Source organism: Trachemys scripta, chromosome 10 (assembly GCF_013100865.1).
Source record: "Trachemys scripta elegans isolate TJP31775 chromosome 10, CAS_Tse_1.0, whole genome shotgun sequence".
NCBI lineage: Eukaryota > Metazoa > Chordata > Testudines > Emydidae > Trachemys > Trachemys scripta.
Genome location: NC_048307.1, coordinates 69,977,726 through 70,004,362, shown reverse-complemented (window position 1 = coordinate 70,004,362; position 26,637 = coordinate 69,977,726). Strand labels below are relative to the sequence as shown.

Sequence of the window (26,637 nt, the reverse complement as noted above, 5' to 3'; positions counted from 1 at the left end):
CGATCGGCCGAACCTGCTGCGTCAGCAGGTAAATAAAACTGGCCCAGCTCGCCAGGGTAAGCACCCTGGCGGGCTGCGTGCCGAACGTTGCCGACCCCTGCTCTAGGCCATCGACTATTCCACCATGGACTAATACTTAAATGGTGACTGTAGCAGCTTGGCCACCACCCAAACACCCTCTTGTGGCCAGGGATGCCTCTGTGAGGCCCTGCTAATCATTTCTCCCTCAAAAGGGTGCTTACATAGATTCCACACCTTCTTTATGAGTACAAAATCCCACTTCTTGGGGTCTATTTATTCACAGACAATAACTCCAAGTCCCAAATTAAAGTCCCACAAACAAATGTTTCTTTTCCTATTCCCAGACTGCGTTGCCTGGAGGGCTTTTGACTTCTTCCCTTGCTTGCCCAGGGTGTCTCCTGCCTTAGCAGGCTACCCCCAGCCCTTCTTAGTGACTTCATCCAAAATCCCAAGACTCTGCTGGAGCCTGTTCACTCCTAGCAGTCTCTGTTCTTCCTGAGCATCTCCCCTTCACTGCCGCCATCTGCTGCCCTTTATAGGGAATGACCTGATCCCACTCAGGTGGGGCTCATCCTGTCATCTGGGTTGACTTAGCCCCAGGCTCTCCAGCCTAAGGGGCAAGACACCCTTTTATAGTCATCTAAAAGCTAGGCGCTATGATGCTCAGTGTTGCAACACCTATATCTCTTCTTGGACCCCCTTCTCAGTCCCTGTCCCAAGGAGNCCCTGATCTAGTATTTCACTTAAATAGCGTGGCTTTGCTCAAGTTTCTTTCAGTGTACGTGAAATTCTGATTTTTACCAGGGTTTAGAATTGGTCTAAGGAAAAAACCTGACTGCTGTCTTTTGTGGGATAGCCCCCAAATTTAAGTGTTCTTGTTTTTTAAAATTTACAAGTTCTCTCCTGCTGTTAGTCATGGTCCTGTATAGTACTTCTGAGGTAACCTGTTCGCGGAGACTGATATAAATTCGTATACAGGTCTGTCGCATCTTAGGCGAATTTAACATGTGCGATTTCAGCTTTATGTGGTCGGCAAAAACAAAAAAGAGAGAAGAATAACAATTTAAATACTGTTTCTGTAGTCGGGCGATTCCACCCGCCATTACACTCAATGTAATTTTGACTATACGCGATTTTCGCTTGAGGTGCTAACTGCAGAACATAACCCCAGCGTAAGATAAGACAGACCTCTAGCTCTTTTGTCTAATCTTGCAGCATTTGTGACTTCTGTGTACGTAGTCACTGTTTCCAGCTTTGGGCTCTCTTTCCCTTTGCAAGCAAAGGAGTTTGCATCTCTTGAATGTCAAAGTAGTAACATTTTAGTCTGGTTCCCTTCATAGATCCTTGTTACTTTAATTTTTTTCTTTCAATAGATGATGTGGTTAAGTCAATTATTAGGTTCTTGGCCTTCAGTAGACTTGGCAGTTGCCTCTTAGACCAGTTAGTTTCTCCTTCTCTAGAAGACTGGGTTTTATGTAGCAACTTTACATATAGGTAACTTCTTCCCATGATGTCTTGCAACAAAGAATGGAAGGAGCTACTACGCTTATAACTTCCATGTTTCCTAGATGAGAAAATCCAATAGAATGTTTAGGTCAAGAGAGATTAATTTGTTCTAAAGTCGTCAAAGAAGTCTTGCGTACAATTGCTCAGATATCTTGAAGGCAGTGATATTGCTCAGGATAATGTGTACGTGTAGTGAAAATAGTGTAATATGCATATTTCATGTAATGTAATGTAATATATACACTTATCGTGTGTGTGTGTGTATATATATGTGTGTATATATAAATAAAAATAAAAAATACATGTATATAAAATACATATGTAAGACAGAAATCCTGTTTATATATGAGAGAGATTCTTTTTGCTTCCTTTTCTCCTCCCTTTTTTTTTTTTTTTTTTAAACACTCCTTCACTTTTTGAAAATTCTGCACAAGTGTATGTGACGGGTTCTCTCCCTCGCCCCCTTTTCAGGATGCTGCCTGGGACTGTGGTACCACTGAGCCCACTTGACCCACCAACCTGGGCTCCCTTTACACTGTATTGCTGAGGCAAGCCAGCCAAGCCCTTCCTCAGGCTTCAGACTGCACTTAACCAGCACACCTACTGGTAGGGAGACACCTAGCTGCAGCTATACACACAGATGCTGAGATCAGCTCTGCATGGGAAGGCTCAGCTAAGGAACTGCCCAGTACTCAAGTGCACACCCCCCTCTGGAGTGGAAACCCAAAATTATACTGTCTTACGCTGCACAGAGAACTATACAGCATAAGCTCATGACATTCACTCCCTCCCTCGATGTGGAGAGGGATATACACAGCTTTCTGCCCCAAGGTAGGATTTCTACACAAACTGGTTATAGACCAAACAAAAGCAAATTTATTAACTACAAAAGATAAATTTTAGGTGATTATAAGGGATAGCAAACAGATCAAAGCAGATTTCCTAGCAGATAAAACCAATATGCAATCTAAGTGTAATATACTAAAGAATCTGGTTATAAGTAACAAATTCTCACCCTAACTGTTGTTTTAGGCAGATTGCAGAGATTCTTGAAGACGAGCTGCACTTGCCTGCAGCTTAAAACTCCAGATATTCCTTTCACAGGCCAGACCCCCTCCAGCCTAAATAAAAAAAAAAAATAGGATATCTCCATTAATTTATTTATCTCCTAGAACTGGAAGGGACCTTGAAAGGTCATCAAGTCCAGCCCCTGCCTTCACTAGCAGGACCAAGTACTGATTTTGCCCCAGATCCCTAGGTGGCCCCCTCAAGGATTGAACTCACAACCCTGGGTTTAGCAGGCCAATGCTCAAACCACTGAGCTATCCCTCCCCCCTGAGCCTGGGCTCAGCCCTCCCCCCAAGCTCAGTCTCTGTTTCTCAGGTGTTTCCAGCAGCCTTCTTTCTTTGCAGGCAGTTAATGAAGAATGAGCCATAAATAGTTTTTGCATATAGTGGGAATCCTTTGTCTCCTAGTGTGGTTTCCCCGCCCCCTCTCCTCCCTCCCCCCCTTGTTAGTGGAAAAATACGTGTGGTGTTATGGAGTGCAGTGCCAGGTGACTTGGTCACATGACCCTGCAGCCATAACTCAGAGGCTGTTTGTAGCATCCCCAGGAGGACTTCTCAGTGGGTGACTAACCTCTTCAAAGACCTATTGTTTTCTCTAATGTCCTTCCCAACCAGCCATCCATTCTGTCTAGTGGGCATTCCTCAGATGTAAACACATTTGTAATAGATCATAGAAGATTAGGATTGGAAGGGACTTCAAGAGGTCATCTAGTCCGGCCCCCTGCTCAAAGCAGGACCAATCCCCAGACAGATTTTCACCCCAGTTCCCTAAATGGCCCCCTCAAGGATTGAACTGTCAACCCTGCAGGCCAATGCTCAAACCACTGAGCTATCCCTTACATACAAATAGGTAATCATATTCAGTAAATTATAACCTTTCAAATATCTCTCATGCCTTATACATCACAGTTATGCCATAATCAGATCATATAACAATATCTCTATGAAGAATATGGGGGCATAATGCCACAGTATACATTGCCCCTTTAATGCTTTTCAGACCCTCAGGACTTACCAGATAATAAGTAATACCAGTAGGTGCTATAAAGTGAAAATGATTTAATCATGCAAATTGTCAAACCTTGCTTCTGATGAGAAAGTACAGTATGAGTGAGCAGCACAAGTACCATCCTCAGCCACTGGGGTGGCTGAATGGGGAAGGATGTGTCTGCAGTTTCTTTTCCTGTTTCATTAGCAATGGTAGAAGGTTACCCTTAGCAGTTCCACAGTGGACCAGTCTAAGAGTTCTTATGGGGGGGGGGGGTAGTTTAGCTACTTAATTTATTTAAAGTCTGCATTTAATGATATTCTAGTTAGATTTCATCCCCAAGTGAAATTTGAAGTGCAAGGCTCTAACTAAAGTACTGAAAATAGTCTTTGTTAACACAACAAGTATGTAGTTTAATGTAAGCTTTCTCTCCTTCATTCTCCAATCCAGTAGTGATACTGTAGTATACCGATATCAACATGGTACAAATTGTATTTAGTTTTGTTATTGTAGTTGAGGCACCAGTATATCATTCTTGTGGTCTGCTCCATCCTAGTGGTTGTGGGGGCCAGAATCTCCATAAAATATACAGGGAGCACCTGTACTACTCAAATCTTGCTTTGGCACCTGAAGCACACCTTGGAACTGGAAAACTGTTCATGATTTGTATGTGCTTAAGCAGAGTTAGCTGATCTGCACCTGCAGCCTCACTACACTAAATCTTATAATAATAGTAATACAGTAACAGCTGCACATATGGTATTCACTTACAAGTATACAAATAAGGAATAGGGGCGAGGAGACATACCTCTGTTCCGGGGGGGAATGCTGGGACAGTAAAAAGTGGAGGTTTTTAGTTTGCTTTAAACCTCAGGTTTTTAATCTCCTTGTAGACTAATCCTACTAAATGCCTCTGTCACTGATCCCATTGATTGACGGTTGAAGCCTATGAACACTGACAGGTATGGAGTGTTTGAGACTGGTAGTAACTAAAAGCTCAAATGCACATACTTAATACTTTTAATGTTATCTGGCATCATGATCCATTTTACTCTCCATAACAGGATATACACCATACAGTGGTACTGAGAATTATCTTACTGAACATAACCAGTATGCTCAGTGCTGTGCAGAGTCTAGATAGAAGATGTAGTCCTTGCCCCCAGAGAACTTACCATCTAGAAACTTACCCTGTTTTACTTTTTCTGCTATTTCAAGTTTTTGTAAATCAAGGTAGAAGTGTATAAAGATTCATCTGACACTGAGTGCTGTCTGCTACGTAATGAGATATACGGAAGGACTTGCCCATGAAAACTGTGCAGGAGAAGAACTATAGGGACTGTACAGATATGTAAACTACATGTGTGACATTCTACTGTAACTAGGAAACCTATGATCTATATTGTTCCATTCCGTTATCTTTGTGCTGTGGGAGAGTATCAGTTTTAGATGGATTCTTTTTCTGTCTTTCAGTGAATTTTAGCAGGTGGGATCAGGATGATATAGCACCTTGTTACCAGACAGCTCTGCAGACCACCAGTGGTCCACAGACTATAGTTTGAGAAACATAATGTTAGGGGGTTTATCTAGCTGCAGAGACAGTATTTGTTAAATGAGCAATGTATGAACAAAAATATCTATAGCAATAATAATCACAGTTACTGTGTGGCGCGCTCATGTTAGTTACTGAGGGTATGGCTAGACAGCTCATGGAAGCGAGCCTCCCAGCCCAGGTCGAATTTTCAGTAGTCTTGTTCTTCTGTCTCTGATCCATTTTAAAGAAAAGTGGTCACCCTTAACTAAGCCCAATTTTTAGTTACATGAAGCATGAAACTTTAGACTAGGGGTGGCCAAACTGTGGTTCATGAGCTGCATGTGGCTCTTTTACTGACATTGTGGCTCATGAACCTGTAGTCTGTTGTGGGAGTGACTCCTCCTCCTCCTCCGGGTCTGTGGGCGGCCAATCCACCCCACTACGTCTCCGGGGATTGCCTGACATGGGGAATCAGCGGGGCGATGGGAGACGTGAGCTTGGGCCTGTGATCAGGGCTGAACAACAAACAGTTATGGAGCCCCAGCCCCTGGTCGGGGCAGGGTAGTAGAGCGTCTGAGGGCTCAGGCCTGCCCTCAGGCTGAGCAGCAAACAGTGGGGCCTCCTAGCTCTGGCGGAGGGCCGACAAGTGCAGGCTTCTTGCCTGGGGGGGGGGGGGGGAAGAGAAGGGAGACTGCAACCCACTCCACTGCATCCCGGCCCAGGGCAGTGGCAGAGCAATCCTGGGCCACTTCCCAACTCCCCCACAGGGTATATTTGACTCTGTAGAGGTCGTCCTTGTCGTCGGGGAAGAGGGCCTCTGTCAGCACTTGCAGCTCCTCCGTGCTTAGGTCTGTAAATGGCTCTGACCGTCCTGGCCGGCCCTCAGCTCCCTCAGGGTCTGCTGCAGCCTCCCAGCTTGGGGGCTCCTCCAGCGGCTGCCTCTCAACTGAGTTCTCTGGCCCGCCTATTGACTTCCAGTGGGAGGGTTGAACGTGATGTGGCTCTACCCACCAGGGTTCAATGAGGGGCTCCCCTCCAGCTCTATGGGCGGCCAATCCACCGCACTACAGAGCTGCATGTGGCTCTTTTACAGACATTGTGGCTCGCAGAGTCCCCCACTCCCCTCCCCTCATTCTCCACCTACCAGACTTGGGGTGGGGAGAGCTCGGGACCTCTGCCTTGCAGCAGGGTGGTGGGGTAGGGGCTTCTGCCCAGGGGGGTCTTGGGGCTTCAGCCCCATGGGGTGCACCTGCTGGGGCTTCAGCAGGAGGGGCTGAAGCCCCAAGACCTGGCAGGTGCCTCCCGCAGTCCTGAAGCACCAACTCCCGGCAGGTGCGCCATATTCTTGAACTTCTGAAGATTGTCATATGTGGCTCAGTGGGTCAGTAAGTTTGGCCACCTCTGCTTTAGACTGTTGAGCTGGTTCTGAGTAAGACAATTAGTACCATTTTTAGATGTTTAGTTCTTTGTGGTGAAGAAACATTTTATTTAAAATGGATACAGTAGAACCTCAGAGAATAAACTTTATTTACCTATCTATCTCATAGAACTGGAAGGGACCCTGAAAGGTCATCGAGTCCTGCTCCCTGCCTTCGCTAGCGGGACCAAGTACTGATTTTGCCCCAGATCCCTAAGTGGCCCTCGCAAGGATTGAACTCACAACCCTGGGTTTAGCAAGCCAATGCTCAAACTACTGAGTTATTCCTCCCCCCATTGGCTTTATTCTCTAGTTTCAAAGCACCTGCTATTAGTGGTAAGATCATTAGTATATACTGACACTCCCTGGCTTGGAAAATGACTAGGATTGCTGAAACAGGCCTTTGGTCTCATGTTTACTATATTGCCTTGCTCACTTCAAATCCACTCTGACATATCCACTGTTCATTTTATTTATAGTTTGGCTGTGCCCCTGATGAGGAAAACTTAGGAACTTGGATTTGTCTTCCATACAGCCAATATTTGCTGTTCACTAAATGTCCATAGGTCTAAACCTACTGTATCATTCTTACTTGAATTCAACTGTCAAGTCTTGACAAGCTTCCAGTGTGCAACAATATCACTTTTTGGGGTGGTGTATATTGTATAAATTTTGAATGGACCGTTGAATTGACTAGGCAAGTGATGATCTGAGACTTCTGCTTATGCTAATTTTGTTGTTTTTTGTTACCACAACCTTCCATCCCCACCTATGTCTGTTTTTCATATTTGTGCCCTGTCACAAACCCAGATTTTTATGCTCCTGAGGGCACAGAGTAACTGTTGCTTGCTTGTATAGTGCCTTGCACAAGGGGCATTTTGTTGAGTGGGGTCTCTGAGTGCTATATTAGAACAAACAATAATGGTCTGTAAACTTTTTAAATATTAATTCAAAATATCTCTTTAGATTCGGATGGTCAGATTCACATTACTTTAGACTCGTAATGAAAGGGCAGTCTCCCTGCACTGATATACTTGTGAAAACTAAGCTGTAGAAGAAAGATGTTGTTCAGAAATTACTACCATTTAAAAATTTGTAAGGCAGTATTTTAAGATCTTTGACCATGAGGGGAAAACATTTGAGCATTTGCCAGATGTGTAAGAAGCTGAAGTTAAAAGATAAATTTGACTGACTCCGCTACAAGAGTATTTTTCCTTTATTCTCTAGCTGAATAAATCGTACAGTGAGAGCATTTTATGGACCAAGCTTAGGCAGATGTCAGATTGCTTAACAATTCTGTGGTATTTTGTACTTTACAGTCAGCTTGGCATTCTTTAAGGTAATAGCACATTGATATGATCTATTTGAAACTGACACTATAGTATAGGCTAACATTGAACTATATCCTATGGTCAGTTTTGGAGGTTTGATTGAGGGTGAAGAAGACAAAGTGATAGTATTGAATTCATGTATTATGGTATAGATTCCAATAGCCTGATCTAAGAGTTGGGTCACTTGAGAACTGCTAAGGAAACTCATCACAAAAGTTCATGATAGAAAGGCCATCTGAGCTTTTTAGCTTGCAAGACAAATGTTCCTTGTTAATAAGGAGAGAAATACAAATAAAAGACAGGGTAACTTGCAAAGCAACACTTACCAAATTGACTACCGCATATGATCTAAATTGTATGAAAGAATATTTCAAAAATGCAAAAATCTTGTTGGAGTTGAGGTATGGAGGAATGTGTCTGTTCAAATGCTAGTCTTGACCAAAATGGTAACTTCTGAATATGAAAACCTTAATATGAATTTATAATGTCACAGATTCCTAAATTCAGAGAAATTGACTGACAATTTTTGTAGTTGCTGTTCATGATTAAATGTTGTGAAGTAAGCAGGAATATTTCCCTTCTTTAGTCTTCAGTTTATACTTTAAGAGTTTGAGTAGTGTCATGAGTACAAGCTTCAAAAAGTGTGCTTTCAGGGTGTAGGCTAGGAATTAATAGTCTCTCTGAAAGTGATAAATTACTGAATGCTCCACATGAAAGTAAAAAATTTGTATGCTTATGAAAATGTATACCCTGCTGCACATGCATTTAAAATGGCCCAGTCCTGTACAGTCTTTACCACCAAAATCAATGGAGTTTTAGTTTTTAACCAGGGTCTTGAAATTTGGTGGTGGCTTTTGTTTTTTAAAGACACTGATTTCCACGAAACAATGGTAGAGAATTTAATCCAAAGATCCTTTTTTCTAAAGCAGACTTTTGTGCCTGGAATAGATGATGCCAAAGCAGTAGGAACTTTAGTATTTTAAAATGCAACAGGTGAAAATCATCTGAGCTCACTAGATCATTGGCTGTGTATGTGAATTTCAGGTTTACAGAAGAGGAAAATGGCTCAAGAAACTAACCATAGCCAAGTGCCTATGCTTTGTTCCACTGGATGCGGATTTTATGGAAACCCTCGTACAAATGGAATGTGTTCAATTTGCTATAAAGAACACCTTCAAAGACAGAATAGTAGTAATGGTAGAATTAGCCCTCCTGGTAAGTAACACTAATAAGTATTAGATTAATATCTAACATGTTGATTACCATTTGAGCAAACCTTGTGTGCTACATTAGAGTGAGATTCTATTCCTGACCCTGCCTCATTCTTTTTGAAGTGGGGGTTGGATTTATTTTTTTCAGCAGCCGATGATAACACAAAGAATGAGAGAGAGGGCAATCCACTGTACTGCTGCCAAAAAGTCTCTACTGTTTTATAGAATTTTTGAATCCGCTTTAAAATGAAATAAATATATTGTGGATAATCTTTTTATAAGTGTAATTGTAGTTTATATTTTTGTGCCTTGCATTTATTTCTGGCAAGATATAATAAGCACTAGGTGTCCAATATCACTATAAAAATGCTAGAAATTCTCTTCAGAGAAGATTTATCAGGAATTACTGACTCTACAGAGAACAACCTGTCTGGGGCAGATGAAGAATATTTAGAACAAAATCTAAATATTAAATTCTGGAAATAATTGGTGCAATATTAAGATTGACACTTCAAACACAACTCAGGAAGCATTGTTTTTAGAAAGGTTGCCACAGCAGTCTTTATCTGCACCTGGATTAGGACAACTCAAAGCTTTAGGCACACTTCATGTGGGCTTCCTCCACTTTGGCCCTGCTCCAGGTCAGCAGCAGAGGTCCTTCGTCCCCTGACCACTTGGAATGGGCAGCAGTTACGACAAGGGGCCTCTCCTTCCTCACCCTCAATTTCCTAGAGGAGCTAGGAGACTCGTTCCCCTCTGAACCATTGGCAGTGCCCTCCGCGTTCCAAGCAGTGGTGAAAGCAGCAGCAGGGTCCCACTAGCCCCATGATATGGTGGTCTTTCATGGTGTAGCTAAAGCCTGGCCTGTTCTTGTGGTGAATGTGGGGCCAGATTGCTTTTTTGGTGACTAATGGCAGCTTCTCCTTCTGCTGGAAACTGCGTGCAGACTCTGGTAAACCTCACGGTATGGATTACATTCAGGTCACATTTTTAAGCTTTTTCACAACCACCAGGGCTAGAGACTCATTTAAATGGAAAGCTCTGGTTCTGATAGCCCATGACTCTAGGATCTGGGCCCCTAGGTGTGGGCCTGTTCTAAGAGTTTTTCAATGGAATATTTGTATGTTACTGCAATTTTATGTTACTGTATGTTCCCTCTTGTAGGAGTGTGTTGCTTGTTTCTGTGTGTGGCTTCTTGTGGGTTTTTTTTGTTTTACAAAACCCAGGAGATCCTATAGTACTTGGCCTTGGAGAAGGTGGTTCTTCCATTTCAAAATTATTTCTATTGGCCAGACAGTGAAAATACATCCTACCTTGTGTGGCAAGAATTGTACCTCTTTCAGTGGAGGTATCATGATTCACTACACTAAGTGATCCTGTACGCAATGCTTCTGGTAGTATGACTCAATGAGCGACTTGCCAGTTGGCTCAATAATAAGTTGGGTCAACACAGAGATTCCGTCCATAGTGTTCCCATGGCCTAAGTCTCTCTTTTTACAAATGAATAAACAAATGAAGAAATTTGCGTTCTAGTACAGGCAGTCTGTTACAGACTTCTTTTGATATAGACACAGTACAATATCTTCAGAGATACTTGTATAGTTCTTTGGTTTTAAGCTATGTTGTCTTATGTACTTTTAACTACTTGACTGGAAGTAGACCATGTAGAAAGCATAACTTGTGCTACTAAATGTGTCATTTCATGTAGGCCCTAACATTCCATTCAGTTCAATGGCATGTTATTGCCTGAAGCATTTGCCAAAGGTGTAGTGATGGATCCATAGTGAAATGGGTTAAGTAAAATGATAGCTGGATGAGATGTGTCTGGGCATACAGGGGCAGTTGGATACTGATCCCAAATATTGTAAAATATCTTCTGTGGTATTGGTCTCTTACAAAAATGTGAAGTTGAAATACCAGTTATTCATAGAAGCTTTTGAAATTTAAAACAGTCATGCTTTCCTTTGTTTAATGCTGCTTTTTTAGCAGTGTGGGCTTTCGGTGGACAAGGGTGGGAAGTGGGCAAATGTGACCAGACATAATTAATATAAGTAATTACAGTACAATATAAATCCATTAAAATGTAGGCTCTGATTCAGCAAGGAATTTCACCATATGTTAAAATAGCATGTTGAATTGCGACCAGATGCAGAAGAATCTTTGTTATGGATAAATTCTGTAACTCCAGAAGGCAGTGTAACCCATTTTACATTAGTGTCTTTCTTCCAGCAACTTCTGTCAGTAGTATAACTGAGTCTTTACCAGTACAGCACACAGAAGGCAGTGTCCCGGAAACTCAGTCAACATTAGACTCTACATCTACCCAGTCTACGCAGCCAAGGTAAATTATCTTGTCTATGCTTATTAGTCAACATTTTACCTACAAACTGATAGAAACATGATTGTTTCTCTATGTCCTGAGGTTGAATAATTAGATATTAAAAATTGGGAATGAGAAATGAGCAATTTGATCTTGCATAATTAAAAATGAGATTTCTGTACCAATTACTATTCTACAAACAAGATCATCTTATAAATATATTTGAATATAAAATTCTGATTTTTTTTTTTCTTTTTTCTTAATTCAAAGTCTCAAATGCCAAAATCTCTGCAGTGACACCTCTCTGGTCATAGAGAAATCCTATCTGCACTAGAACAGTATGAAGCCTTATCACTCCACAACATGTTGATTTGGCTGTTGATTTTCTTAGAAATAGGAACTATTAATTATAAATAAATATATATATTTATTATTTATTTATTTATAAATACTTAAACTGGACAAGCAAGGTCTTCTAATTGCAATCTCTTTACTGACACACAATGTTGCATATTGAACTGCTTGCTTCATTTCATCTCATCTAGGATAGGTATTCAGAATAGGATATAGGAGACTTGAGTTCTGCTCCTAGCTCTGCTACTCAACTGCTGTCTCCTTCACCTCTGTCTGAATTAGTAAAGGATATATGTCTTTTGTAAATCATTCCGAGATCTACAAATGAAAAACAGTATGTAAGAGCTAAGTATTTATTTTAGTCGCTGCATTTCAGTGTTGAATGACGTGAATCCAACAGCAGTTTAATTTTTTCAAGTACATTGGGATCTTTTGGCATGAAAGAAGCTAGACAAACATATTATATTAATATTTAAAGTACATTGACTTGCAATTTCTAACTTCATCGACCAAGCTTCTCCTTTTTAAAAATGTCATAACATAGACTAGTTAGGTAAGATTAGACTCCTTCGTTTATAGTTGTCTGAACACAACTAGTCCTAGTTTACAGCTTCTCAGTCAATATTTATGAACGCTGTTAACTTGATACCCAAGTTTACAAGTATGAGTTATGAGCTGAATATGACCTGCAGTGCTAGCTGATCTTATGATCCTTTCACCCTTCTATTTCCAGCGTGGGTGGAAGGTTTGTACGTCACACTAATACTGCCTTTCTACCCAGTCAAACTGCACAAAGTTCATGCCAGGTCTGGAAAAGTGTCAAAGTATTATAGGCCCAGGGGTAGAGGAAAACCTTCTGAAATGATGCAAGGCACCTTTACCCTTCCTCCCCCAGATCTTGGCTAGTATCCAGAGCCAGCCTCTCTTTCCTTCCGTCAGTTCTCTGATAATATCTGGCTTGGTTGGCAGATTAGGTAATGGGCCAATGGGGCCCATGCCCAGGGTCCCCAACCAAATGAGGGGTCCTGGAAAAATGGGCACCCTGGTGCCCCAACCCGCTCCACCTGCTCGCCCAGCACTCCTGCCAGGGTTGGAATGCGGTGGCTTGCCCCGCTCTGCCCGCTCGCCTGGTGCTCCTGCCAGGGAGCGGGGTTGTGGCGTGAGGGCTCTTCACCTGCTCACCCAGCGCTCCTGCCGGGGAGCAGGAGAGGCACCCGCGCCCAACCTTGCTCCCTGGTGGGAGGGGCAAGCCCCTGTGCCCTGACCCCATTCCCTGGCAGGAGTGCCGTGGGGGGGAGGGACTGCAGGCGAAAGGGGTGGGGAGGGGCCCCCTGCTTGCTCTGGCCCAGGGCCCCACAAAATTGTAATCCACCTCTGGGTAAGTGGATTCCTAAAAGGGAAGTGTCCTGCACCCTATCAGCACCTGGGAGTTTTGATCTATTCTAAGTAGTTCATCATCAGTGTGGCTGAAGACTCAAGTCACAAAGTTGTTCGAGCTTCTTTATGTAACAGGGAATGATAGAATGGAAGAGCAGAATGCAAGATGTTCTGTGGAAGTCCTAAGTACACCTCTACCTTGATATAACACTGTCCTCGGGAGCCAAAAAATCTTACCACGATATAGGTGAAACCGTGTTATATCGAACTTGCTTTGATCCACTAGAGTGCACAGCCCTGCCCCTCCCCCCCGGAGCACTGCTTTACGGTGTTGTATCCAAATTTGTGTTCTATCGGGTCGCGTTATATCGGGGTAGAGTGTATTTGAGTAGATTCCCCTATCTTCCTGCATTCAGGCTACAGCCTAATGACCACTCACAGTGACAAGCTGCAATTTTCTTACTCACGTTAAACACACCAGTAGGTGAATCTGCGGTTTAGTAGCCACTACAGTTATTTCATCTAGTTGTCATTACTCTTAATTAGGCTTGTAAGTATTAGATTGTTATCTGTAAATTTTGATAAACATTGGTTTCACTATACACACAATCTGACAAAATATTTTCTTTCAGTAATAATCAAAATTTACAGATAAGCAGATTTTTCTTACTTTGCCTGAGAATTTTTTAGGGTTTGGTTTAAACATATTTACTTTGTTTATTTTGACTTGATGTTGACAATTTATGCTTTAAAGGTTATAAAGCTTTAACTATTTGAATCTCAATTCCTAGTGTCATTAAATAATAGTCTAATCTCCCCCATAATTTCTTGCAACTATGAAAATTAAAATGGGTACAAATAAACATCAGTATTATCAGTTAAAATGATAAGAAAATAAAAATTGATTTGCCAAGCCTACTCCTTACTGAAGTGTGTGCTACAATGGAAGCTGAAAATATTTGGCTTCGCATCAGTTTTTTTGTTTGTTTTTTGTTTTGTTTATATACTAACTAGTGCTGTAATTTGCCATTGAAGTCCTTAACTTCTAAATTAAAAGATTTGGCACACTGCGTTGTTGTCCTATCATAATATCTGAGCAATCTTTGTGAAAATAAAGCCTGTACCTGGCTCTTACGAATTCTCAACTGTTTTTTTCCTAGTCCTGTGTCAAACCAGTCACTTTTAACAGAATCTGTAGCATCATCCCAAGCAGAAATTACAGCTGTGGACAAAACAGTACCTGAAACAGAAGATTTGCAAGGTTAGTGTCTGAATTTGCATAATTAAAGCATGTATGAAACATATATGCTGTTTTTAAACCTTGACTAGTTTTATAATAAATTCTAATATACTGCATTCTGAGCAATGTAATGACAATGTTGCATAAAGCTGAAAGACAATAAAACATGGTATGCATGTGCTTTTAATGTGGAAATACTACCCGCATGGAAACTTCTAATAAGGTTGACAAAAATGTTCACATTTCAATTGACTTTGAATTCAAACTACATAAAATGCGGTTAAAATCGGTGTGCGTCTTAGTGCTGGGTTTTTAACTGAGGTTGGGAAATATGCTTTTAGCTAACATTATGAATGGATTATTTTTTACTAAAACATTATTAAAATAAGATTTTAACTATTGAGTGATGAAAGAACTTGGTGCTGTTAAAAAATATATATAATGGACAATGGTCTGTTTTCATCTGCCCAAGTTAGATTGTGAAATTTTTGACATAGTTTGGATATTAGCTGTAAATGCTCTAGCAGTAGCTTATATTGTTGTGGAGCTGATACAGTGTGAATAATTCTAGTGGTCTTCAATCCATTTTGAAACTGGTAATACTCTGTAATATGTAATATTATCTTGTAAGTAAAAGGCTGACTAATAGTACGTATACATTAGATGGAACCATCAATATTCATTAAATTATGTACACCAAACCTGCTGTAATTTTGCAGCAAGGGTTAAAATTCAGGTGCTAGACGGAAAATGGAAAATACATTAGAAAATAACTGGCTTTTTCTGGGTAGGTGACTTTACTAATATTGCCCTAAAATCTTTATGATTGGCACAAAGTGCATTTTTTCCACACGGTTTTCTGTTACTTACAGCAAACTTGCACATTTAACATGATCATAAGTAAAGATATATAATAGTGTTAAGTTTTATCAGATGGGTAGGGGGAGCTGGGAGAGAATGGAATTACCAATTCTATGTCCCTAATTTTTCTCAGAACCTTGCAATACTTAAGCATTATCATCATTATGTGGTCCTCAACTTTCTTTTCACTGCTTCCTGGCCAGCACACTTCAGATATGGTGCAGATATCAATCTTCAGGGTTTTTACTGCTTGAGGAGGAGGATGGCTTTAGCTGTTTCAGGCAATGTTCAAATGTTCTGGACTAATTTGACATTTGCCACCACCGTGGAATGGCCCTTTCACACTATGCTGTTGGTTATTTTCACCCCAGTGGCAGAGAAACTCTTGGCTGTTTCAGCTACAAGGACAGTGGAGCAGACTGTTGCAGGGCCACCTTTGGGGTCTTTGTGATGCAAATGTATCAACCCTGAGGCATCGTGGAGAGGCCTTAAGGGTGGGATTTTTCAAATGAGCTTAGTGTTGTCTATTCTTGCTCCATTGGTTTAAATTGCACCTGAGTGGGAGCGAGATTAGGGCAGTGCTGAGAACCTTTGGAAAAAAATCTCACCCTAAATTTAGAATTACGTGGTTGGCTTTTCCACAGATACAAGATCTGCTATACCTCTAACTCAGTGTTTCCCAAACGTGGGACACCGCTTGTGTAGGGAAAGCCCCTGGTGGGCCGGGCCGGTTTGTTTACCAGCCGCGTCCGCAGGTCTGGCCGATCGCGGTTCCCACTGGCCGTGGTTCGCTGCTCCAAGCCAATGGGAGCTGTTGGAAGCGGCGCGGGCTGAGGGACATACTGGCCGCCGCTTCCTGCAGCTCCCATTGGCCTGGAGCAGCGAACCGCGGCCAGTGGGAGCCGCGATCGGCCGGACCTCCGGACGCGACAGGTAAACAAACCGGCCCGGCCCGCCAGGGGCTTTCCCTACACAAACGGCGTCCCAAGTTTGGGAAACACTGCTCTAACTTAATTTAATTATTTACTAAACATTCCTGAAGCTAAATTCTTATACCACACCCACCTCTGATATCTGAACCCCACTCTTCAGATATACTCTAAAGTTTAAACTTTATCACTTTGAATACTGTTCTCCCTCTTTGAGATAGGATGGGTCACTCGGTCTTTCTAACTGACTGCTACCTGTGCTAAATAGAAGACCATGGAAAATTGTTCTCATATGTGGTTTCATGCTTTTTTAGTTTATGTAGTCACAGTTTAAAATAGAGATATTTCTAAGGTAAATTCGCACATTAAAATCCATCAGTACATAAATGAACATGTGTAAATGCATATCTCCATATTCCCATTTTATAGACTAACTGTCATGGCTTATAATTGGTAAAATATGTTACTCCTATTCATATGGAATTATTCCCCAAGTGAAGACTCCTCAATTTCACCTATGAAGATAAAACCTTAATATCAGATCTAAAATGCCGTGGACTGTATATTAGGAACAAATATATTTCCATGGTCTGGTCTCCCTGGCACACAGCTGGGTTTTTCCTTCTCCTTACTGGTTCTCAGGCCGGCAAATAACTTTCCAAGATTCTCCAGTCCCATGGCTCTTCTCCTTGCATCCAGTGCATGCTCTGCTCCCTACTCACTTTGCTTTGTTTCAGCTTGTAGCACAGTCAAGCCATTCCATCTCTGCAACATCTACCATCTTGTTTTTACTTTCCACGGGTGAATGAAAAAGTGAGGGGTTCTTCCTCACCTGTTCTCTTCAGTGCTTACCTCTTTAGTGAACTGCCCCTGCTCCATGAGGGTTTGCTGCAAGAGACCCCAGCCACAGGGGTAACTTGCCAGAACTAGCAGAACCTCCACTCCTAACTAATAACTGACTGATGATTCTGAGATGAGTACAGAGACCACTTACCTTTTGGTAAGGGAGCTCAGGTGGTTCCAGACTGGCTTTCCACTCCGTTTTCTTTGCAGTAGTCCTGGAGTAAATTGAGCAATCTCATCTGACAGTGTAGGGTTGGGTTTACCCATTTATTTCTCCTGAAGATTTGAGACCTACAATTCATTTCTTCCTTGGGGATGAATCTATAAGTGTCTTTCATCCTTTATGCCTTCATTTTTAATAGGGCCAAGTCCTCAGATCTCTCTCATGACACTCTCCTACTAGTTCGTCTGAAGAGAGAGAATGTGTCCAGACTAGGAAGGACCTACCCGTTGAGCTTTCCTGCAGCGCCTCATCAATAGAACTGGGACTAACTGTCAAATGTCTCTGTGGCTATGAATGGAAGATTCTGAGGAAAAATTGGTGAGGGGAATGGGATAGGAAATGCGGGAGGCCATGCTAGTTAATTCATATATGCAAAAGAACATGGGTGGCTTGTGCCAATCCACATGCCAAATCTGCCCTAACAAAGCAATTTGAGCTCTACAAACTTTACAACAGATTCTTCAAGTGCATGTCCCCTGAATGGACTGGGCAGTTGGGCAGATGCATTGTTTTCTAAGACAGACTAGCTCTTAAACTCTAGTATCCTTCACAATATTGCAGATGGGAAAACACAAGGGTAGTCTAGAAAGACTCCTGACCTTGAGGCTGCTTATTTTACTTCTGCAGCAGATTCATATCTCCCATTCTGACATTGTCTGGTCTTGTGAGCTACAGTTCCTGCTTCCCTACATTTCCCCAGCAGTAAAATATTAATGATCTGGATCAGATTGCTTTCCCTTTTCAGGGGGCTCTCTTTGTTGGGAACATCCCAGATTTCACTTTGGCCTCATGTCATCTCAGGATTTTCAGAGTTTGTGGTAGCCTTCATATAACAAGGATTCTGTATCATTCCATTGTTTATGAATGACCCAGTGCCCTAAAGGAAGTGCTTGGAGGCTAGTTTGGCATTCTGTTAGTTCTGGAATATGGAGCCGGTAATCAGCCGATAAGGTGTTTCTCCTCCTGTCTCCAAAGTGCCCATCTGGATGCACTGACAGACAACCCTGCCTCCTCCCCCAGAAGAGTGAAATGTGTATTGTTGGTTGGTTTTTTTCACCAGAGGGAAGGCTCACATAAATGAGAAGCCCTGATACAGTAACTCCTCGCTTAACGTTGTAGTTGTGTTCTTAAAAAATGCGAGTTTAAGCGAAACAATGTTAAGCGAATCCAATTTCCCCATAAGAATTAATGTAAATAGGGGGGTTAGGTTCCAGGGACATTTTTTGTGCCAGACAAAAGACATTATATACCTATACAGTATACATTTTAAACAATTTTAAACAAACAATTTAATACTGTTCTCAGCAATAACGACTGTGAAGCTTGGTTGAGGTGCTGGAGTCAGAGGGTGAAAGAGGGTGGATCGTCCTGCTGCTCCTCTTGCTGTTCTTTCCAAAGTGCTGGGGGGTGCTCAACTCCCGGTTCTGCCCTAGGCTTTCCCCAAGGCCCCGCCACGCGACTTCCCGCCCCTGCTCCACCCCCTTTCTCCCTGAGTGCACCATGTCCTCACTCCTCCCACCTCCCCATGCCACAAAACAGCTGATCGCTGCAGGCGAGCGGTATGGAGAGGGAGTGGGGAGTTGCTGATCTGCGGGGCCGCCGGCAGGCGGGAGGTGCTGGGGTAGGGGGGTGGACGGGAGATGATGGGGGGGGGGGGAGGGGGGCTGCCATCCCACCCTGGTTCTGAGCCCCCACGGTCAAACAACATCATAAGCAAACATTGTGCAACTTTAAATGAATATGTTCTCTAATAGATCAGTGACGTAACAATGAAACAACGTTAACCGGGAAGACGTTAAGTGAGGAGTTACTGTAATGGGAATTTTCCTGTGCCTGGTGCTTGAGGAACTCTGGACCTTGTGGTCTCATGCTTCATTTTACTGCCTGTTTCACTGTAAGGATCACCAGCATCTAGTAACTACAGATCTAAACCATGAGGACCCAGACATGGAATTCCCTGTCATAAGCAAATTCATAACTGCTCTCCAGTAGTGGCAGTCAGCCCTCTCTCTCTCTTTTGAAGGGAGTTTCTGTGCATAACCTTAACACTGTACTTTGCAAACACAAAGTTCAGTCTGTTCACTTCCAGGTTTTGCAGGTAACACTTAATTTTTTTGCTTAGACGCTTAGCAAATAAAATAACTTTTGCTTGGAGCTAGCTAGACTCTACACAAACAGGTTTTTAAGCTACTGTAACAATTTTGTGTGAGATAAGATAATGTAAAAAAAATTTGAATGAAATTCATATTCATACTAGTAGTGTGAGGATCTATTAGTATCTCTTGGGAAATCCAAGATAATATAAAATTTAAAAAGCTGTTCGATCTATAATATCACAGTTCAATTTACCCATTTTACTTACCCCAGCTTTCTAAAATTCCTGCTTCTAAGAAGCAATTCTTGCTTTGTGCATCAGAAAGTTGTACCTGTTCACCTTAAATTAAGAAAGTTTCATGTTTTGGTAGCTGCTTCAGTAGCTACCATAAAAATAGCTTGTAATTTCTGGTCAAAGCAGTGTGGGGCATTAGTGCCAGATTGAAGCATTAGTTCTTTATTGCATAAAACACTGCATCAGCTGAGAATTCAAAATGAAAATATTCTGCACAATATAATCAACATAAACCAAATATAAACATACCTCATTCAAATAAATCATTTGACGTTTATGAGTATGTTCCATACTGGTAATTTAATAAAGGTTAAAGTATGCACTAATGTTTTTGCTAGGAATCTAAATTGGTTACTGTTAGATTTGTATAAGCGAACACAAAAGGCTGCAATAATGAGTGGGTTTGCACTTAAGGCAGTGTGTAGACATTCCATACCCAGCTAGCACAGGTATAAATAGCAGTGGAGACCCTGAGGCACTGTTTAGGCGAGTAAAGAGATGCTAGAACCCTAGAATATATACCCCGGATGTCTCTCTACATGCCCAAGCTGTGCCTCCTACATCTACACTTTGTTTTTAGCAGTGTACTGCCCAACTGCCAGAGCCTTTCACTGCCACATATAGCTACACACAGCATTGTGGCTGCAGCCTGCCTTTCCCTGTGGCACGTGGCTACACATATGCTACATGCCGCTGCAAGTGTAAACAAGAGCTTGCACAAATCACACTTACTTGGGCTCTCCTAGATGTTAAAAAAACAAACTCGCAAACAGACACATGAAGTATTATTTGCATTTGTGCAGATATCATGTAACGTGTTCAGGCAACCTAGGTAAAATTGCCAGGTTACAAATCCCTCAGCTGGCTCTGATTTGACCTAGTCTGTGTGGCTTTGCCTTTATACACCCAAGTTTGTGTTATACCTTGCAAAACAGATCAAGGAAGAGGTAGGAAACTTCAGCAAACCTGGCTTTCAAATAGTCAGTGTGTTCTACAATTTGTTTACTCAAACTGGTTGCGGGTATTAAATACTGAGGCAAAGCTAAAGACCTTGGATAACTCTAAAAGCTATTAATTGTGAACATTCTCAAATCTTATGAACATTATCCCTAATATGACAAGATAAAATGCATTAAGATAAAACCTAACTTTTTTTTCCCCTCATGAGGTTTTTGCCCTAGAAATATTCAGGTAAACCACTTTGCAAGTTATAGTGCTACAAACCATTATCTTCATGTATGCTCCCTGCTAAATGCAGGGTAACACAGTAATATTTTTGTTCATGTGCAGCTAAACTCTCCAATATTCTTTGACTTCTTCTGACTATAATGTAAAGGTCACTTAAGGGCATACGCGGCATAGTAGGGCTACAGGCTGGTCTGCCTTTTTTTTTCTTGCTTAATGGCAATATCTGCATAACTTTTAGGATGGGAGTGGGTTTCAACAAGTGGTAGGGTTGAGAGCTTTTTAATGAAACGTGCACTCAGCGTTATGGTAGTTACATTGGCGCAGAACAGCAAAAGATTGAGGCCAAAAAACCAGGCTCTCAGGCCTCCTCTGTAGATGGCCGGGAAGTAGAAATAGCTTGATTTAAGTCACTGGGCATTGTGTGCCATCATGAAACTTGACTGAGCTCAATGAAAATGAACTTGGCAAAATGTCTGAAAGGTCTGTCTGTCTCGCCTGACTACTGGAAGGTGCCCACTGTTGATGCATGTCTTGGTCTGTCCAGTCCATAGGTAAATAATCTTTTGAGCTGGACTATTTAAAATAAAAATGGACTAAGTACAGGGAACACATTTATCTTAGATAAATGCTATGGTGCTCACAATATCTGCTGGTGTGACTGAAAGCATATGTAAGTCAATGGGAACATTTCCATAGACTTCAAAAGGCTTTGGATCAGAGCTGTGACAGAACTGCTCCTATTTAGTTTGCATATATTGCCCGTAGTGCTTAAAAGAGCACTTCTATTGCAAAAGGCAACATGGAGCAAAATTAAGGAAGCACCCTAGTGGCTCCACAGTTATGAATATTTTTGTGTTTTCCATTTGGAGTTGTGCTAAAATCCCTTAAACCGAAAACCTGACCCTGATCATTCTAAAAACAGATCATTTCAATAAGGAGCACAGACTTTAAATTTCTAGGCCACTGTCAGACTTCTAGGAGGCTTGCTTCACCCAATATAAGATGACAACTGTCCTTTCAGGCTTTCCTGAACTCCTGTAGTTTAACCATGATAACAGTTACGGACTTCAAATTTCACAGAACATTTTATGTTGCAGACACAGCATTACATCACCTGGGAAGATTTAAAGTATCCAAAGATAACACTACTCCATCCTGTGCTTTTTGTTTTCCTTTCTGCAGTGGAAACTGATAGAACAATCTTTGCAGTCTACTTCCATTTTACTTTCAGTTTGGCTCCATGTCTTCTGTACCCGTCCCCAGACAGTCCCTCCAGCAAAGCTCAGATTCCCAGCAGAGCTGCCCAGTGTATCTCCATAACTATACCCTCCAGCGAGCTTCTCCCTGTAGCTTCCTAAACATACATCATAGTGCATTGTGCCCTCCACCCCAAGTCTCCTTTGGACCTGCTACAGTTAGCCAATGAGACTCTCAATCTGTTGAGCTAGCCAGTGGGTTCATTGGATTAGGGTTTCTCCTTAGCAAACTGTAGGAGAATCAGATGGTGAAGTTGCTTTTGTACTGGTGTACAACCTCTGTGTCTTAAGCATAGCCTCAGATAGATCTGCACATTGTGGGGACCTTTTACCTTGCAGATTTAGGATGTACGACTGGTCCTATAAATATTAAAAGTGGAAAAGACCTTTGGGGTCATTGGAAGTGTTCTCTTCAATATATTGTACTTCTAGCCTCATGTTTTTGAGTGTTAACTATCAAAACTGTTTGAGTTTCTGGGAGGGAGCGTTGGAGGCTCTTGATTTCTCTGTGTATTAATCAGATAAAGACGTTATCTGGTTACTGCATGACCCTTCTGGGCTTTGCAGTCTAAATACTTAGTACTGCACCAGCCATTTTCACTCCTTGCTCAGGTTGGTCCCCGGCCTTGTTGCACTAATATGGGATTCTCTTGTTGGACAGGACCAATTAGGCATACAAAAACTCTCCTTTGCAACTTGCTCTAATACAGGCAGCAAGCACTGCTATGCCTCCAGAGCTCTGGTTTATGTAATTAAGATTAATAGTCATGACTCCTATGCAAGTCAAAGATCCTTTACTTTACAGTGGGGCTGTTTTACACAAACTCAGCACCACAGTTCAGCATATTCTTGCAAGAGTTGCATTCAGGAGGGTAGTCTAGCAGTGTTACTGTGCTACTGCAACTATAGTGCAAGGAGGAGTTACAGGCCAGTGGGGCTAAAGTTCAAACCACTAGAGGTTTAAAGGTATCTGAAACACACATTATAAGGGGGCTGCTGACTTCCATGTATAATCTACCTACATGGAGCTTTGAAACCCAAGAACAGGGAGGCTGTAACAGGGAAGACCTACTAGCAGACAGTTGCTATGCTGTTTTTCCATTAGTACTGTTTTTTTTTCGTTTGTTTTTAAATAAGGGTTGTCTTTGCTTCCATTGTTTTCCCAAGCATTTTGCTACTTAGGAATCCACCCTCCCTCGAAGAGGGCTGGATTACACTGGGGAGGGAAGTATAAGTGGCTTTAACACTACCTTTTCGATTCTCCCCCCTGATACTGGGAGCCACTAGGGCAGGGGTGGGCAAACTTTTTGGCCTGAGGGCCACATCAGGTTTTGGAAATCGTATGGAGGGCCGGTTAGGGGATGGGGTTGTGGCCCAGCCCCCACCTCCTATCTGCCGCCCCCACTCCGGGACTCCTGCCCCATCCAACCTCCCCGTTCCCTGATGGGCGGGGGGGGGGCCGGGACCCTTGCCCCATCCATACACACTTGCTCCCTGTCCCCTGACTGCCCCCAGAACCCCTGCCCCTGACTGTCCCCCGCCAGCCCATCCAACCCCCACTCCTTCCTGACTGCCTGCCCGCCCAGGACCACTGCCCCCATTCAATCTCCCTGTTTTTCCCCCCCAACCCCTATCCACACCCCTGCCCCCTGACCACCACCCCGAACTCCCTTGCCCTCTATCCAACCCCCTCGTTCCCTGCCCCCTTACCACGCTGCCTGGAGCACTGGTGGCTGGGGGCGCTACAGCCACGTCACCCGACTGGAGCTGGGCCACGCTGCCACGGCCACCACACAGTTACAGAGCACCGGGTCAGACCGGGCTCTGCAGTTGTGCTGCCCCAGGAACTCACAGATCTGCCACCCAGAGCATTGCGCCTGCAGCGGGGCGAGCTGAGGCTGTGGGGAAGGGGGAACAGTAGGGGAGGGACCGGAGGCTAGCCTCCTGGGCAAGGAACTCAGGGCCAGGCAGAAGGGTCCCATGGGCTGGATGTGGCCCGTGGGCTGGAGTTTGCCCACCTCTGTACTAGGGCCTCAGTAGCCTTAGTGCTGCTGTATCACAAGTAGAAGCTAGTTCAGCTTTAGTGCTTAAGAAGTACAAAGTGGAATGAGGAGGGACAGAGGATCAGGATCAGTATCTTGCATGAAGGAAAACTTTGGCAATGCCATTTTAAATAACGGGTAAGTGGTAAACAAAATTGCCTCTTGCTTATTTCTCGCCTTCCCCTCCTTCACGCTCATCTGACCTTTCTTGTACTACTATTGCTGCAGCCAAAGAATATTTTAAGATGTCCCTTTAGCCCATCCACTGCTGATCAAGCAATATAAAATGTAGTGTTTGCAGCGATCATAGACTACCTGTCCTAACTCCTGAAATGCAAGTAATTAAAACTAAATAGAAAGAAAGTGCAAACAAGTAACTTAAAATGAGCACAGATTATTAAGACATTTAAATGAAATGGATCTAAAATGTGCCATCCCAACCAACATCTGTGGACCTCACCTAGAGAATTTCAGTAGACCATATGGGAGAGGACTTGCTGATGGATATTTTAGATTTACTTGATACTACAAGGGGCTCAGAAACAGAGTACACTTACTTTATGATGCAAGCACAGAAAATAATGTAGATGATCCTGACTTCCTAGATGAAGGCCCCAGAGAGAGAGGAAAGATGTACGATACAGATTTTAAACTATGTACTATAGGTAAGTGAAAGTTTTACTTAAATACTATCCATTTGGTGACACACATATTAGGTCATATAAAATTCTTTGGTACAAATGTGTCATGATGGTAGTATTGCTTTATAATGGGATGAATGTCTTCATGGATATGTTTAATTTATATATTTATGCTCACTAGGTTAACCTTTCAACCAAATTGATGTATTTATTTTCATTAGGTCTTTGCTGTAACAAACCTTTATTTTGCTATTTAGTATTTTGTGGCTCGCTAATTTTCCTTAAACAGTAACTGTAAGATATTAACTCACTAAAATGAGGTTTTTCCTCTCTTGCACGCACCTTGCCGCCATTGTACATGCTGTTGCACGTCATGCTTTGTCCTAAGTCTCTTTGAGAAAATAAGTGGAGTTGGTTACTTTAGAATTAGAATCCTGTTAGTTCCGAAAGACTTAGATTCTCCTGTTTTGCATCCAAACTTACTTTCCTGCCTCCTGTAACCTTTTATTTTATTAGTTTTCAAAATGTCAGATTGCCAGTCTACAAAGTGGACTTCTAGTTAACAAACACTTGAAGACAGTTATAGTTGGACCATTGATAATTTCAAAGTTGTATATACACATTAAGCACACCCCAAACATTCAGATAATATCAACAGTAAAAAAAGCATGAACCGTCAAGTAAAGGTGAGTCTTTAGGAGTAGTAGTGAGGTTGGTAGAGAGCTCTTAAGTGATACTTCACCGTATCTCTGACAGATTCTGCCTGGTAAGCATGCAGCTGTGTGTATATTGTCAGGAAAAAGTAGCCAAGGTTCAGACAAACTTTTAGGACTACTGCTGTATCCCTTCCTTAGGAATTTATGTGATTAGTCTGGTTTCCGCTGGCATTCACCCAGTTGCAGCCTCCTTTCATTCTTTCTCTGTCCCTTCCCTTGCACACCCGATTTCTTCTGCTCACTTTCCTACACCCTAGGCAGTGCAAGCTTGTCCTATTGTGACCTAGCAGATAGCTGGTAGGTAGTGTTTGGCTTACGGACCCATTTAAAATAAGTTTAATTTCCCTTGCTGTCAGTTTAAGTTTTGGATACACCAAGGTGTAGAGAAGAGGGCAGCAACCGAACAAAATACCACTCATGTTTTTCTTGGGTCAGGCAACTTGTTCAGTTGTATGTTCTGTACTCGGATTCTCCCATACGCAGCCCATGTCTCACTTTCAGATGCAAGAGAAGATTAGAATTGCCTAGAAACATTACAGCGCCACCTTACCAAAAGGATGTAGTTTTCACTTTGGGTAATTCCTTCTCCCTCAGATTTCATAATTAAATTCTTTTCTCCATTGGCAATGGATGTCTTCACTTTAGCCTCCAGTGGCTGGAAAGAGAAGCTGCATCTCAGTAGCATAAATCTGACATACCGAAAGTTGTTTGATCCAGTATCGTTATCCTCAGCAAGATAGCATTGTGAGGCAGCATTGCGTAGGGTTACCATCCGTCCAGATTTTCCTGGACATGTCCAGCTTTTTGGTGCTCAAATCCCCATCCAGGGGGAATTGCCAAAAAGCCGAACATGTCCGGGAAAATGCCGGCATCCCTGCCCCAATCCCCTGCTTACCTGAGCGGCTTCGGCAGGTTGCGAGCTGCAGGCGGATTCCCCACGGCGGCGGCGGCTGCTGCTGCTCCCCCCAGACACCTCAGCTCTGTGTAGCTGAAGAGCACAGCTGCCCCACCGCTACCGGCTTCACGGTTTGCCGGGCAGCCCCCAGACCTCCAGACCCTGCGCCCCCGGCTGGGCGCTTCCCCTCCCGGGCTCCGGCTGCACTGGGGAAGTGCCTGGCCGGGGGCGCAGGGTCTGGAGGTCTGGGGGCTGCCCGGCAAACCGTCAAGCCGGTAGCGCTCGGGC

At 42.8% G+C, this 26,637-nt stretch overlaps 1 protein-coding gene across 5 annotated transcripts in view; it reads left to right on the top strand.

The window, feature by feature from the left end:
• The window catches only part of ZFAND6 (zinc finger AN1-type containing 6), a 57,184-nt gene that overhangs the window by 27,560 nt on the left and 2,987 nt on the right, over positions 1-26,637 (top strand). For 4 of the 5 annotated variants that reach the window (XM_034783948.1, XM_034783945.1, XM_034783949.1 and 1 more), the window contains exons 2-5: positions 8,909-9,079; positions 11,305-11,416; positions 14,287-14,387; positions 24,703-24,762. In XM_034783948.1, the coding sequence (XP_034639839.1) occupies positions 8,926-9,079; positions 11,305-11,416; positions 14,287-14,387; positions 24,703-24,762 (427 nt within the window). In that variant the 5' untranslated portion in view covers positions 8,909-8,925. The remainder of the gene's footprint in view (positions 1-8,908; positions 9,080-11,304; positions 11,417-14,286; positions 14,388-24,702; positions 24,763-26,637) is intronic. The other variant, XM_034783950.1, reaches the window with a different exon arrangement.